Source organism: Nymphaea colorata, chromosome 12, assembly GCF_008831285.2.
Source record: "Nymphaea colorata isolate Beijing-Zhang1983 chromosome 12, ASM883128v2, whole genome shotgun sequence".
NCBI lineage: Eukaryota > Viridiplantae > Streptophyta > Magnoliopsida > Nymphaeales > Nymphaeaceae > Nymphaea > Nymphaea colorata.
The window spans coordinates 15559994-15576514 of NC_045149.1; the positions used below are offsets into that span (position 1 = coordinate 15559994).

Here is a 16521-nt window from a genome sequence, read left to right on the forward strand (position 1 = left end):
TTTTTGTCAAGTTGTAAAGACAAAATTAAACGTGAAAAAATGTACTTGCAATTGTTATTGAATTTAAAAAGATTACTTCTTATTAATATGTATCGTATATAGTTCTCTAGGTATCATGAATCGTAATTTTCTATCACAGGTATACGTATGAACGCTCGTTTATGGAACTTAATTTGGTGTTTATATCAAACACGCCTGTTGATTTTTTTGTAAGTGGCATCGTGATGCAAACGGAACGTCTCTTAAAAGGTTAGTTAAAGATGAAAAGTCTCTTTGGCATGTTTCTCTTACTTGCACCTTCAAAAAGTTGAAAAGGCTTTTGTAAAATTATAGTTTTACACTAACAATATGTTGTTTGCACGCTGTACGCCTGTACCGCTCCGCAAGAAAGAGAAGCAAGCGATAAAGGTCGTTCCTCCTTAACATATTTATAAACAATTTCACATATAAGATCGCAAATGCGGGCTATTATCAAATCAATTTCTATAATAAGAATAAAACTAAAAATTTATCGGTCTTACCAACAACTATTATGCTGGCATAGCACCAATTTTAAGGTCTGAGTTAGAATGGCTACCTAGTAAGTACTCGACTCGATGATTAATCAAACTCACCAAAGCTCACCAGCAACAAGATTTATGGTGTATGGGTAAGAAAAAGGAAAAGCCACTCGCATCATTAATCCATAGACAATCACCCGGAAGGAACTTACAAAAAAAAATTTTCATTTTTGCTTTTCAACGTTAACCAAACTTGATCAGGACCCGATGACCTGACTTCGGCGAATCGGCCGGATCTGTTAATGTATCTCGACCTGAATTTCTCAAATAAACCCAATTAAGAAACGGACACTAACGGCCTGAATTTCTTAAGTAAAGCCCAAATAAGAAGGACTAAGCTACTCCTATTGATTTCTAAAAAGAAACAATATGGCTGTGTTAAACATGAACCAACATTGCCGGTCAAGACCGTCAGGTAACGAGCCGGGTTCAGCTCAGTGGTTTATAAAACCAGCCTACAGCTCAGTCTAGTCCTATCAGGGTGAGTCCAGGCTTGCATGGGCATAGTAGTATGATATATTTTATTAAAAACTTAATTGTGTATTTGTAAATGATTTTTTTTTTCGTTGAGCACCTTTTGTACCTTTTTTAGAAAAAAATTAGATTAGCTGTTTAAAAAAACATTGTGTAAAACAGTTTTTATAGACATATTTTAGGTAAAATAGAGATTTACATGAAAACCAATGTTTATCATACTTTGTATAACAATTTATGCAGTTCCAAATTCCTCTGGATAATCTTCGCAAGAAATTAAAATCAGCCGGTTGCCAAATGGCTAAAAGACACACGATAGTTCATGGTATAAAAAAAATTTATAGTGCTTTAGCGATGATTTATTGCGCTTTTAACAATAAATTAGATTTAGCCATCGGACAAAATAAAAAATCTATATTATTTCATCTTCCGAAAGTTTAGTATCGCTTTTATTTATCTGATTGCCTCCCCTTCACCCTCTTCTCAATTCGTTAATTTCAAAAGTTTAAGTCGTGCGCCAGCGATCGCTATAAAATGATGCCGCGAAAAACGGCTGGGTCTGGCATTTCCTTCCCAGCATTTTAGTCGCCCCAGAGGGGTGAGGCTATTTTCCGTGGAACCTTGGGTTGCCAGTCGGGGCATACCTTTCTCCGCCCAGCGCAGCACAGCACCGCTCCACCGCTCGCAGCACCGTCGTTCGACCGCTCGCAGCGTCGCCTGGTATAATTCCTGCTCTCTCCTGGTCCCTCTCCGTGGTTTACTGGCCTTATTTGCTAGAGTGGTTCATCTAGCTTGTTTGACCTTGTATCCCTCCAACATCCTTTTGGAGGCTTATGTTTGTAATTTTGAAAGTATAACCTGTCTCCCTCTCTCTCTCGCAACCTTGTTGGCTGCTGCCGCCATTTCTTGGACTCCCCCTTTTTCTGTTGCAGGGGATCGAGAACTGGCGGTTCTTGGGCGTTTTACCCCCTAACGTCCATGGCCGTCGCCATATCTGGGGGTTAGTGTCAATCGTTCCCTAGGGTCTTCCCTAAGGTCTGCCGATGTGCTAATTGCCACCAATTTGCAGGAGGCATCGTTCGTGCTGTTGGGTTATTCGCTAACGGCTCACTTCGCTCAGCTCTTCATCTTCAGGGCTCCGACTGTTAATGACCATTCTTGCCTCATCCCTTCCATAGGTTGAAGTGTCGAACTGTGTACACAGGAGGGGTTTGGGAGTACCGCAGAAGGTAGGTAGGATACGGCTGTGGCGGACCAGTTAGCTGTTGCATGCCATCAAATGTCTAACATTATTATCTTGTTTGAAATTCTCTATGTACCAGTTTTTTTTGTTTTTTTTCCACCATTCTGCTTTTATGCCGTCAAGCACTAGAAAAAAGTCTATGTCAATGTCATTATTATTCCAAAAATTCAAACACAGGATGAATTTGGAAAGAGGAAAAGAACCCTCCTCCTCCTAATTTCAGGAAAACAGTCCTACGATTCTAATCCCAGGATGATTTTCTGGAGCCATCCAAACACTACCTGAGAGATAGAGCGAGACAATGGAATATGGTCGGAGGCCAACCTGTTCCTCGCTAGGAGGCAAACTAGAGCCAGAAAACCGTGGATGGAGAAAATCCATCTTAAAGATCGGCCAGGTATATGGCGATCGATTTCTCTCTTGTTATGTTCTCTGTGCTGGCAAAGTTGATTCAATAGTCTTTTCCACTTCCTCAGTCTTGTAGCTTGTACTTGGTTGCATTCAATTTCGTGTTTCTTTGAGTTCCAAGAAAGACAGCAACAAGAAAACATTCTGTGTTTCTTTGTTTGGCACGGTTGGCCTGTTGATCTCTTCTCCATATAGTGTTTGAATCACCTGTTTCGTCCTTAGTATCTTTTTATTTTCTTTCGAGTGGCTTGAATAGTAGGGTTTCCATTTTGCTTTTCTTTTTGAAGGAAAATTCCTATGGTTGTTCTATCCTCATCATTCATTTGCAAATAGGATAGAGATAGTGATTGCTTGTTTATCCCTTCTTGTTTTATGTACTACCCATTCTTCTATTGTTGTAGAGTCGCATTAGGTCGCATGCTTCCTATCAACTTAGGGATTGACAATGGTAATGTGGGTACTGATGGTTGCTCTAGGTTTAGGCTTCTTGTATTTTGGCGTTGAAAAAGTTTTTTGCAAGACGATAGACATTTAACATCTGGGATTCTGGCAGCTCACTGCTGTTCGGCACCATTGGAAAGTGATATCAGAACAATAGCACATAAATAAAACTCACCAATTACAGCAAAACATGGGACCTTGGACATTATTTTGGCAGGTACCTCAACCCACTATTCTGTGGTTGAGAACTGAAATGCCGCAAGTAGCACCAGCTAAGTTTTGGAGGTGGTTGACCTTATGGTTATCCTCCTAGTGAAGCCGGTACTGAACTTTTGACCTTATTTACATGGAAGTCTTCAAGTCCGATAGTCTAAGAGAGTTCTTCTTTTGTGTTTTTAGGAGTCAACCAGGGGTTAGTCACATCTCTATCAAAATATGCCAAAAAGCACTTGGAGCATTGAAACTTCGTGCTCCTCCGATTTGAAAGTCTTAACCAGCAGACCAGGTGAACTGGGAATTCATGTTGGCAATTGAGTGGGCTTCTCCATGAACACCGAAAGGCTGTCCCTTCTGCTAACAAATTGCATCTCTAAGAAGTCATTGCGACATGGTAAGCTACTCCATAAGCACATAATATCAAGCGGTTTACAGCAAGACATATCCCTCTGCAAGAAGCTCATAAACTTCTACATTTCTTTAGATTGTCTTCAATCTGCAAGGCTAGTTTTCAAGAACATAGAATGCCCACTTGATATTGCACTGTGGAACAGCTTGTTGGCTGCCTATTCTAGAAACCATTTGTACAGAGAAACTCAATTGCTGTTTGAGGAACTACGGAGTTTCTCATGTGTTAAACCTGATGGTTATACAGTTCCTAGCGTTCTCAAGGCATTTGGGGCCCTCAGGTGTGTTCAAGATGGAAGGAAACTTCATGGTTGGGTAATCAAAGGTGGGTTTGGGGATATTGTTGTTGCTAGTGCTTTAGTGGGAATGTATGCCAAATGCAGCCTTTTCCTTGAAGCTTGCCATGTGTTTGATGAAATGCCTGTGAAAGATGTTGCTTCATGGAACACTGTGATGTCTTGCTACTATCAAGATGGGCAGTACCATAAGGCTGTTGATTTGTTTGATAAGATGCAAGCAGCTGGTTTCATGCCTGATTCTGTAACATACACAACATTTTTTTCCTCATGTGCACGTCTTTCAGCATTGGAGAAAGGAAGAATGGTTCATGAGAGCTTGATCAGGAGTGGTTATGAAATGGATGTGTTTGTGAATTCATCACTTGTGGACATGTATGCAAGGTGTGGTTCGTTGGTGATGGCACGGAAGATATTTGATTTAGTACCCAACAAGACTGCTGTTACATGGAATTCAATGATATCTGGATATGCCATTACTGGGGATTTCATTTCTTCTGTTCACCTCTTTCTGAACATGAATGCAGAAGGGGTAAAACCCACTTCAACAACACTCTGTATTTTGTTGTCCTTGTGCTCAAAGCTTGGTAATTTACAATTTGGAAAGTTTATGCATGGGTACATCATTAGAAACAAAGTAGAAACAGATATTTTTACTGATACTGCTTTGCTTGATCTGTATCTTAGATGTGGGGCTCTGCAATACGCTGAGGATATCTTTGAGACAATTACAAAGATGAACTGTGTTTCATGGAATGTTATGATCTCTGGACTTGTATCGCGAGGATGTTATGATGAAGCTTTAAAAATTTTCAATGATATGAGAAATAGTGGTGTCAAACCAGATGCCATTACTTTTGCAAGTACCCTACAGGCATGTTCACAGTTATCGGCTCTGCAACTTGGTAAAGAAATGCACCAGTATATAGTGGAAAACAAGCTTGAAATAGAGGAAATTGTAGCAGCTGCCCTTGTTAACATGTATGCAAAATGTGGTGCAGTGGATGACGCACGCAATGTTTTTGATCGGATGTCAAAGCGGGACATTGTTTCATGGACAACCATGATCACAGCCTACGGCTCCCATGGAAATACGTTGGAAGCTATATACCTCTTCCAGCAAATGGAGAAGTCTGAGACCAAACCAGATGGAGTTGCCTTTCTTGCACTTCTTTCTGCTTGTAGTCATGGTGGACTAGTCGACGAAGGTCATCATTATTTTGATCAAATGAGAGTTTGCTATGGCATTGATCCTACTCTTGAACACTATTCTTGTGTAATTGATCTGCTTGGACGTGCAGGGAGAGTCCATGAAGCTTATGACATCTTGAGACATATGCCCATTAAGGCAGATGTTGGTTTGCTTGGAGCTTTGTTTTCTGCTTGTAGTCAACATGGGAAAGTAGAGCTGGGTGAGAAGGTGGCAGAGCTTCTGCTTGAGAAGGATCCTGATGATGCCTCTACATACATAGTTCTGTCAAATCTGTATGCTGCAGCAGGGAAATGGGAGAATGTCAGGAAGGTCCGGTGGAAAATGAGAGAAAGGGGATTAAGGAAAAGTCCAGGGTGCAGTTGGATTGAAGTCGACAAGAGGACACACACGTTCTTTGTTGAAGACAAATCACATCCGCAAGCAGAAACTATATATGAGACTTTAGACAGCCTTCTGCTCCAGATGAAAAGAGAAGGCTATGCTCCAAAGAGTCCAAACACTACTTATCCATAGGTAGGTTTGGATAATGAGGCAAGCTATGTCACACAGTGGAAGATGACTGAGGATTAGAAATCAGACGGTCATCAGCATATGTACACCATCCTAGGATTATAAGTTCAGCAGCACATACAAATGTAAATCTTGTGATTGAAATTCTTAGAGAATCATCGTAATACAAATTCTTTGAATCCTTGGTCAGCATTACTATTTTTTTCTGCTACTGTCGTTCATTGCATCTGCTGATAAAAAGCAAATGTACGCAATTGTTTTTAGTGGCTAACATAAATATCCATGGCACCATATCAGCAAGAAGTCAAGCCAATAGCCTAGTGCTGCTCGTGTGTCATTTTTGTTATCATTGACACTCTATTACAGTGTCTACCAACTACTGCTTAGCGGCATGGGGACCTATGCTCGTGTGATCAGTTGCTATACATTCTAAAAGCAACGATTGATTACTTGTACAGTGATACGGTCTGAAGAATCCCTTGCTGATCTGTCTTCTGGAAGAATAAGTTTTGAAGGGGACATGATTGATGATATAGAATTAAGATGGATGACGGGACATGTTCAGTTATTCATCTCCTGCCAACCAGGGGCTTTGTCCGCCTGATTAAAGTTGGACTTTTAAGACCTCCAACGTCAAAAGAAGTTCTTCATTTCCTGTCATAATCCTTTGCCTATGTAACTCTGGCACTGCTTTGGGCTTGGACAGAAAAAGGCTTATACAAAGATGCCTCAGGATGCACAAATATGAGCCAAAGGTACCTGCCTGTAGGTATTAGGCTCTGAGGTTTAGTTTGTTGAGAGTTTGACCTAGGGCTGTTTCTTCGTCATCATTCAAGAAGAGAAGAAAATTCCTAAGTTCCAACACTGAAGAACAATGTTACTAAAATAGGCTTGAATCATTTGATTTGATTTGAATAGGTTTACAGTTTACACTGGTTTGATGTGAATAGGTGTACAGTTTACACTGATTTGATTCAATGTTTGATTCAGCAGTCCTTTCATGTCATTTATTAATATATTCTTAAAAAATGTTATGGGGGTGTATGGGATGACAGCCTAAACCAAATTATGGAGGCAAAATCTACTTTCAAAATGTTGTTTTAGGAGCGATTGGATGACACTAAAACTAGGGCAGCCATTAAGAAATCAGAATAGGGAGCGGAAAGAGCAGAAAGTTTGTTCCAACTTCCAATGCACAATCTAAATTGGATGATACTACAATAATAGACACATCAATTTAGCATTTCTGAAAACCCAATCAGGCACAGCTGAATCAGCACTGGCCTAGAATGGTATGTATCCAAAAGCTTTTCAGTTTGTTGATGAGTCTTTTCCAACTCCTGTGTTATTAATTCGCAAAACTGGTCAGGCTAGGTTAATTTAAAACCGCTGTTTTTTAAGAAGTTGAATTGCTTCTTAACATTTGTTTATATTTCAGTTACTATGCATAGCATGATAGAAGAGATCACACATCCTCATGCATAAAGTTGACAAATACCCTATATGTTTGTGCATAGGAAAATTTTATCCTGACTTCTAACCATTCTAGTAGCCTTGCTTTAGAGTCTTATTCTCTTCGTCATGAATCCTCATTGTTAAACCCTCAATGTGAAGAGAGATAAGACAACGTTATCTAGGTTGTACTACACTTGCCTCCCCCTCGGTTTTTCAGGCAAAAATGATTTTTGCCCCATCTTGTCATCCAAACATCCAATCCACATTTTTTAACCAGGTTTCAGTATCTTCTTAGTCTTAAATGGAAAAACGAATCAAAGTTTTGCCTGAAATTGTTACAACCTAGTTCACTCCCACACTAGGCTCGAGCCCTCGATTTGGCAGATTACAACCCGTCTCCTAGCAGCTTCAGTTTCAACTCTAAAAAAGCTAAGAATCACAACAATCAACCACTTAACAACACCTTTATATGTCCTTTAAGATTCTTTATAATCAAAATGGGATGTTATAATTTACCCTCTTGAGGCATATGCGTCTTCTCATGTGGGACCTTATGTCCGACTACTGTACCAGCTCTAATACCACCATAATAACCCAATTCACTTCCACACCGGGCTCAGGCCCCCAATGTGGTGGATCCTAGCTAGCCCGTTAGTAATATTTGTTCCATCCCCAAAAAGGCTAGAAGCTAGGACAATCAACTGCTTAACAATCCCCTTTGTAAGTCTTCTAAGATTCTTGACAATCTTCGATATGGGATAAAACTTTTCAAAGTAGGGCGTTGCAGAAGACCTGGTTAAATATCCAAGTAAAATATTATTCATATCATCTTAAAATTTGTATCAATACCAAAGCTAATTTAAAACCACTTTACTAATTTAAGGAGTTCAATACCAGCTCTTTCTGATACTATTGTCATAATTATCCGACAAGGGGGTATGTATATATCAGATTGTACTGGTGTTTGCAGCATTTTTTCCACCCAATAAGCCATACCTAAATGGAAACTTTTGAGTGCACATACATGCACATGGTTCCATTGTTTGATTCTTTGTGGTATCTTGAAATACTTTTATACTAGTTGAGTATATGTGCTTTTTTATTTGGCCTCAAAATGGACTCAAACTAAATTCTTTTACATATTTTAGCTGACTATGGTTGTCAATAGAAATCAACCTGTATCCATTTGATTCAAACATGCACTCAGACATAAAAAACTGTAGATCTATTATCTTCTTCATTGGAACACAATATACTTAACCAACATATCGTTCCACAATACCATGGATAAAATTTTCTGGAAGTGTTATTCATGATGAATTTGTTCAAGCATGCAAACACTACTTTTATGGGTCTCGAAAATGACATTTGCTGACTTTCATACATTTTTTCTATTGATGAATGATGAGTATAAAAGAAAAGATAGTTGTGGTATTTCTTTGGTAATCATTGGATGAATAGCTGAATGTTTTAATCTATTGCACAGAGAAATATTTAGTCTCATTGTCCCCTCTAAAATCCTATGCTCTGAGATTAAATCCTGGGATTTTTTGTCATGTAGGTTATGACATTTGAGTTAGTAAAATACAATGGTGTTTCTCCAGAAGCTGCAGAATCAACTTATTTGAATTCTTTATATGAAAAACAGGTTCAGTTAATACCTAGTTTAGAACCAAATCAACCCGCTTGCTTCATTTGATGCACTTGGTTCAACACTTCGTTCATCCTCTTCCTCACATTTGAGGGGTTCGGTTGATTGGGAGAAAAAATACTCAAAGAAGGATACATAGTTAAGGATGGATTCAGGAACCCATTCCATTGAGGACGGTGTCAATCTCCTGAAGCAATTGGAAGATATCCTACGTACTGATCCCCTTATGTAAGAGCTCCCTCTCTTTCTCTCTCCCTCTTTCTACCTCTCTCTCTCTCTCTCTGGGGTTGATTCCATCCTTTCGTGGGGATGGCACCACTACACAAGTCCCTCTTATTGTACATTCATGGGCTTCACTTATGGATGCCTAATTAGATTCTTGTTTGAATTGGTGATTATTCTATACTCCTTTCTTTTCTTTTGGTTTTTTGCACTTGGTGTGTCTTGGAGATAAACCTTTAAGACTTCATGGTCTCAGATTTATTTGGTTAATGCATAATAACTTTGAGATTCTAAGAATTCCTTAAATGTTTGATGCAATTTGGTTTATTAAAGATTTGGAATTTGTGGCTTCTGATGTATGTAAGGCCTGATTGCCCAAATAACCCTTTACATTATATGAAGTTTGTCCTCACCATACATAAGGCAACCAAAAACATGGTGAGGAAGTCCAGACTTCCTTCACCGTGTACAAGGTTTAAGCCTTGAAATCAAGTGAAGAAAGTGAGAGGTGGGGAACTGAAACTTTCCTCACCCTACTTTTGGGTGAAAATATACACTTGTGATGATAATCATACGTTTAGGGAGCACAGTCCAAGCAAACGAATACTGCCTAACAAATAACACCATTCTTACTGTTGCCTTTTTCTTTTTTTCTTTTTTTTTGGCATAAATGACAGAGATGAACTCGGGTTTGTACATCCATCTCAATTTGAGCAACTGAATAAAGGCATAAATGAATTCTCTGCCAACTTAAGTATTCAGTTAGATGAAAACGTGTTCTGGTTCAAAGATCACAAACTAGCAATCTCCGTCCTGGCGTTGCGACCTTTATATGAAGCTGCTAAGGAAGCATTTATGGAGGTACGGAGTGCATATGATGTGGAGATCAACCTGAAGGGCAAGTTTCATGAAGCAGCCAAGTGCATTTCATTGGAACCAGAAAATAATTCGACCACAGGTTCGGATGTGCATCTTCTTGAAGGAAAGATGATGAGACACAGCAAGGCACTTCTATTGCTAAGCTGTGACTTTGCAACTGCATGGAATTCCAGGTAACAATGTCTTATTAATATTAATATTATTGTTGTAGAAATTATACTTGCAGTTATTATAGTTATTTATTTATGATATTCGGTTCTTATTGTTGTCACCTTTTCCCTCCCACAGTCTACTATATTTTTTTAAGTGTCATCGATTAGAACACTATTGCTGGGTAATCAAATTGAACACATATGCTTTCTTACCACTTAAGATGCTGGTATCCTTCTAAATTACAATGCCATCTTATTTTTGCTTTAAAAGTACAGAAGTTGATAAATGCCCTCTATTGGTTTTCTGAAATTTAGCTTGCTTTAGCTCCTCTCTCTTTTTTTATAGGAAACAAATACTTCTGGGAAGGCAAAACTTTTCATTAATTATTGAGGAGTTCAACTTGTCTGCTCTGGTTTTGTCATATTCACCAAAAAGTGAGCAGGCATGGAATCATAGGTAAGTTGAGGCTGATGCAAAGCAGTTTTTTGATGAGCTAATTTGTTCAATTATTTTTATTTATGAATCAATAAATTTTTTTTTGGTCTTGTTACACAGTTCCATCTCTCCCTGCCCTTTTTTTCTTGTTGATACTTTTTCACTTTAGTCATTTGGCTTCAACTTCACTGTTCAGCAAAGGCTGTTGGATAATGGACATACTTGGATAGTTTTATTTCTTATGCATTTTCATGTATATTGAAGCTATTATCTACATATGTCATTAATTCCAGACGATGGCTGGTCAAGTTAGTTGGTGAAAGATTTCAGAATTTGCAAGATATGCTGCAAAAAGAATCTGAGCTTGTGGAACGCATATGTGAGGTCTATGTTTCTCTAAAGGATACTGTAGCATTAGGATAAAGCTTTGACAATTCACTTTTTACTTATTTATTCATGATGATGCACTTTCAGTTATTTCTATCTCCAATTTCTTTTTACTTATTTATTCATGATGATGCACTTTCAGTTATTTCTATCTCCAATTTCTAGCTTCTCTTCCATCGTTTGTATTGCATGTGTAATATGGAAGAATGAATTATAAAGGCCTCCTTTGGGGCTTGAAAACATTAATTGATATCTAGCATTCTAATTCCCTTAATCCAGTTGGATAAGTGAAGGTTGGTCTTTTACTTGCTTAATCATGTGCTATTTAAGCAGTCATTTAGCAATGCCAAATTTACCAGCATACTCGGTAGCACATGTAGCTGTATCATACAAATTATTCGGAGCTTATTCTTTGGTTGAATGCTGATAAGAACGTCCTGCTTGACGATTGTTATTACACGGTAGTGAAACATGATTTAGATCTTGTTCTTACAACTTTGAGTTACACTAGTTTTGTTAAGGTCTAAGTTGCATGGAATGTACAGTCAGGACATGCTTAATGTCAGTATGGCATTTTATGATCAATTTTTGGGATAAGGTTTAGGGTTTGCAACACCCACTTGATTAGATCATGCTTGCCTCAAAGAATAGGGTGTAGTACCAAGCGTCAGCAGCATAGAATTTATTAAAGTTGGTTTGAAGATTCATGTTTCCTTGTGTTGCATAGAAAAAGGTTGAGAACAGAAAGTGCTTGTAAATATTTGGACGAGTAGTGTTCCTTGATCTTCATTTAGGTGATTTTGATATGTTTTTCACTAGAGCTTCCATGTGACAGTAATCCTATTGGATTTTTTATGATACATAACTCATAAGTTTTTTCTTTTTTTTGGAGTGGGGTGGTGGGGTAGTAGGGTGGGAAGGGGTGCGGGGGTTTTGGGGGGTTCTATATATGAGGAGAGATAGCTGACACATTACTCAGTAAGATAAACTTTGTATCCTGGTAAGTTTCAGGAGCCATCATAGCGGGTAATTAAGTGCCTGTGCATGCACAGGCATCCATGTACCTGTGTAAATTTTTATGTTATTATGATTGATAGTCAAGGGCAAAAGCACATGAACTCTCCCTGCTAGTTTGTTTGGAATGGACCTTATTTTGGAAATTTATTATAACAAATTTCCTAGTAAAATGGATGATTGAAAAAAACCTACTTTTCTTTAGCTATGTTTCTCATTGCAATTGCCATTTTGTTCAGGTTATGTTGAATTTGTAATTTTTAAATTCTTTATCAGTATCTTAGGGATGGTTGTTTCCTATTTTCTTGGGGGAAAAAACAAGAGGGTTAGCTAACATAAACTAATCTGAGAAATGTTTAGTTTATATTTTATTGTATTTTCTGAATGTTTTTTTCTTTTCCTTTTTGAACTTACAGAAATCTAAAATGAACTATCGTGCATGGTGTTACCGTGGTTGGCTTGTTCCATACAAGAAAAAAGAGCAGGTCAGGCTTGATATATGGAACTTTTTCTGCATTGGCCATTTACTAACACATTAAAGTACAAAGGAATGGGAAGAGAATTTTTCAAGATTGCTTTCTATATCTAGGAAACAATGTTTTAAAATTTTGTTCTCTTTGATGTATTTTAGGTCTTGTCATTCCATTCTTAGTGTTCTTCTTAATCAAAAGCATACTGCAATGCAAGTTTCTCGTGGGTTCTGCCCATGTTTGATTCAATATATATGGAGATTGCTTTTAGTTCTAAAAATGTACATTTGTCTGCTAAGGTGCTAAATGAACTGGATCATACAAGAAAATGGGCCGAGTTACATGTTGCAGATAATTCCTGCTTTCACTACCGAAGAGTAAGTTACTTCCTAGTGTATGACCTTTTCTTCTAGTGATAAGCTGCTTAGTTTTTATGGTTATGTTTGTAAGAGGCATGTTGAATTCAAGTTTGTAAGCTTTTTGAGAGTTGAAGCTTCTTGTTTTTGAGTTGCGTTCTGTTGTCATTCTTTGAAAGGGAACTGTTTACATGTCATCACTATTTTGCGGTGTCCTAGAAACGCTTCAAATCTCCATTCCATTTACGTATTTTGAAATTGTTTATCCGGTTTAAATGATAAGGGAATAGTTGTAAGAAGAATTATGCTTCTAAAATGTTGGCATCCAGTATCAAGTCTGGATCGTTAATGGCCTTCATGGGTTCTGTCAGTCCTGGCCTTCTCAATTCAACGTGACACTAATTGTCCTGTACTGGCTGTACTCTAACCTTGCTAGTGGGTGTAACACCTAGAAGTTCAGAAGCTTCATAGTAGTGCCATCACTTCCTACCGGACCCTCAGGTCATTAACTCAATTGACATGTGACAACTGCGTTTAGTACACTTAGTATGTGTATAGTTCTCCTGTAATGAACTGTCTGTTTACTAGTTTCTGTGTGACTTGAAATGCTGTGCGCCTCCTGGATGAAACCTCAATTTTATGCTCATGGTTTTGTTCTTTCATTGCAGATACTGTTGTTAAGGCTGATGATGGAGGACAAGGTGCACCAGAAGAAATGTAGTGTAGATGGAGCTTATGGAAATTCTGACTTTCATTCCACATGGAAGGTTCAATAAATTTTGCACTCAAATAAAATGTCCTGCTGTCTCCTGATATTTCTTTAGGAGAATCTGAAGGCATTTTTTTTTTCCACTAAATGTTAATTTCTTCTCTTTCTTCACCTCTCTGACTGTTTCTGTTCTTAGAGCTCACATCATGATCTATACTTTTCTGTCATTTGTTACAACTAGGAATATGGAGGCAATCCAGACCAAACCAATGCATTGAGAAAGAGTGGCAGTTTTCTGAACAAAATTATGTGGAACTAGGGTTCACAAACCTAGGCTTGGAAAAGAAACCACATTTTTCAGTGTTTTGCAATGATATGTTGATTTTTGTTTATATTGTAACATCAGTTAAAAACTTAAAATGCACGAAAGTCTAGATCATTGAAACTGGCACTCTAACAAATCATCTTAGTGACTGAAACTGCAAATACTTGTTAACATTTGACTTCCCTTTTTCTCTTGTAAGCTTTTGCTTGTCATTGTAAACTGTCTGCTGGGGTTATGCTTCCCTGTTAAAACTGTCGTTATTGTTTGTGCAAATATTCTTCTGTAAAATGTTCAGAACCATAATGTTTCTGATTGCTTTCTCTGCAATATCGGCAGGCAGAACTTGACTGGAATATGATGTTGATTAATCTTTATAGTGGAAGAGAGGTAGCAACAATATAAATCTCATCTTTTCTTATAGGAATGACTACTACTTATTTGTCCAGAGTTTCTGTTCTGTTGGCTATGATTTGTTTTCCAGAATGTTCAAGTTTTCAAGTGTGGTTCTTGTGGTGGTCTCAGGCTCTCTGGGTTCATCGCCGCTTCCTTGCTTATCAATGGATAACTCGTTGTGGTAATCAAAGCAATAAGGTGCATGCCTTTCTGAAGGACGAATTGCAGCTAGTCCATGCCTGCTTGAATATTTCAGATAGCGGTTTTGGTGATAACCGTACACAAGGAGCACATGCAGCTTCATATTTTCTATATATTTTTAAGGTTTGATTTCATTTAATTCGTCTTGTTTCCTTCTTGCTCTGCGTTTTATGTTCTCTTGGTTGCGCATGATTGAATGTCCATGACTTCGGATCTTGTCATGGAGTGCAAAGTTCGGTGACCAATGTACTCTCTAAGTAATATTTTTTTTTACTTGCAGCAAGTTCCTCGGTCTGAACAGGCTGACCTTCAAGATAAGCTTGGGAAATTGCCAGACCTCAGCGTTTTGCTAAATGAGGTTTGGCCAGAAAGATCTGAACTTTGGAAGGACTTGTTACTGTCTAATTTCATTGCTGCTGATGTTTAGGGTAATCCAGGTCCTAGCAGATTCATATAATTTATACTGTTTTCCTGGCGAGGGTTCGGCAGGGCAGGACCAGATTATGCCAAGGGAAGACACATTTCAGGTATTGAACTTTTCACCGTCATCAAAGTGGCTGGTTATTTGCCTCATGCTTGGACTGGACTGAGAAGCTGCAGTACATAAACAATTCTTTTCTTTTATGCGATCGCTGTGTGGCTCTGTTACAAATGGCACCTACATTTTGAATATTGTGAAATTCACGAAATAGTATGTCATGAAGATCACAAAAGCAAGCTGTTTAGCAAATTTATTCCGATGCGTCTCCAGTTCGTATAACTCATGGAGTCCCACCTTTTGGACAAGCCGAATAAACTTGTCATTGATTCCTACAATATATTATCAGTCATGCAAGCTCTTGGATAGGCAACCGATCATGTCGTTTTTTACTCCCATCTTCCAAATCTATTATGTTGACCGTTCACTGTAATGCTTAAATAATATTAGAATTGGTAACCAGCGGCTTTTTCACATGCACGGTCACACTTCTTTTCAGGCTCAAACACAAATGCGATCGATGCCCTCATAGCTTGTCACCGAGAGTATTATCCCCTTACCTTGTTATCTTTCTGGGCCTAACCATTCTTTGACAAAGCAAGTAAAAATGTATTCTCAAAATATTAGAACAAGATAGAATCTTACCTTCAATATTATTATAATTAATATGACCTAGCGTTATTTATTAATATTGGTCTACTGCGCGTGATTCACCGGATCGGTTGAAAAGGGAAATTACGAAGGGGCTAAAATTACACCCTTAAACCTCGGCCGTAATATTAATAAAACAATAAAAAAATAAAATTTTTTGCTCAAATTATTGTGGCCGACACGGCCCGGTACGGGTCAATGTGTAGATCGTGCACACATCGCTACGTGTTTTTGGTAGAAAATGGAAACCAATATTCATGACATTAGTTTCTACTTTTCTTGGTCGACATTGCATCGGTTTGTCAGTAAAGCGATACGCTACAGAGGTTCGTATTGGTCAATCGGTTATATGCTTCAAAGTTTAAGGATTCCAATAGGTTTCAACGTCACAAAAATTCGTCTTAAATTGTTGACGAATATCCAATTTCAATTCAGTAACTAAGTCACAAAATTCTAGATAAAGGGTACAAGGAGCACTTGTATGTGAACAAATAAAAATTAGGCAGGTATTCAATATATGAATGGAGTAATTTTTGTGAGCTAGTGTGGGCAATGGCCACACCTGCCTCTGTCACTGTTTTAGTCTCAACTTTACCCAAGCTGTGTTTCCAATCAATCTGATAGGTTTTTTTGAGACCGATGGTTCAAATCTGATTTAAGGCACGTACCCAGAGATGCTAATGAATTATACTGGAATTGGATATATATTTTCATTTACCGTATTTGATTTTGTCACATATTCATGTACTCATATTACAAAAAAGGTGAGCGAGACCAAAAAGTTTTTGAAAAAGGGCCCCTAAACATTTTCATAAACGGTTAGCTGGCCTGATATTGGATATGGGATTTTTTTATATCCAGTATTGAAGTAATAAAATCTAATTGACTGCTTCTGATTGGAAATCTTTGTTAAATTGAGTCTAAGTCGAAACCGGGATCTGATAAGATACCATTTCTTAAAACCGAAGCCGAT

At 38.1% G+C, this 16521-nt stretch overlaps 1 protein-coding gene across 12 annotated transcripts; it reads left to right on the forward strand.

The window, feature by feature from the left end:
• Positions 1-1565: 1565 nt before the first annotated feature.
• On the forward strand, positions 1566-15153 carry LOC116265708 (pentatricopeptide repeat-containing protein At5g27110). Of its 12 annotated transcripts, XM_031646519.2 has the most exons (13): positions 1579-1754; positions 2104-3447; positions 3526-3736; positions 8873-9103; positions 9775-10149; positions 10475-10585; positions 10858-10948; positions 12382-12450; positions 12735-12812; positions 13460-13558; positions 14162-14212; positions 14348-14542; positions 14700-15153. In XM_031646519.2, exons 4-13 carry the CDS (start codon positions 9021-9023, stop codon positions 14844-14846), a joined length of 1299 nt encoding a protein of 432 aa, XP_031502379.1. In that variant the 5' UTR covers positions 1579-1754; positions 2104-3447; positions 3526-3736; positions 8873-9020; the 3' UTR covers positions 14847-15153. The 12 variants fall into 12 exon arrangements, with proteins under 12 accessions (XP_049937005.1, XP_049937004.1, XP_049937001.1 ...); XM_031646521.2 differs by lacking the exon at positions 3526-3736 and having other exon boundaries at positions 2104-2263; positions 8786-9103; XM_031646520.2 differs by lacking the exon at positions 3526-3736 and having other exon boundaries at positions 2104-2263.
• The last annotated feature ends 1368 nt before the right edge of the window (positions 15154-16521 follow it).

Coding starts and splice junctions, on each gene's coding strand:
- LOC116265708 (XM_050081043.1), top strand. CDS start 3,673: ATGAACACCGAAAGGCTGTCCCTTCTGCTAACAAATTGCATCTCTAAG.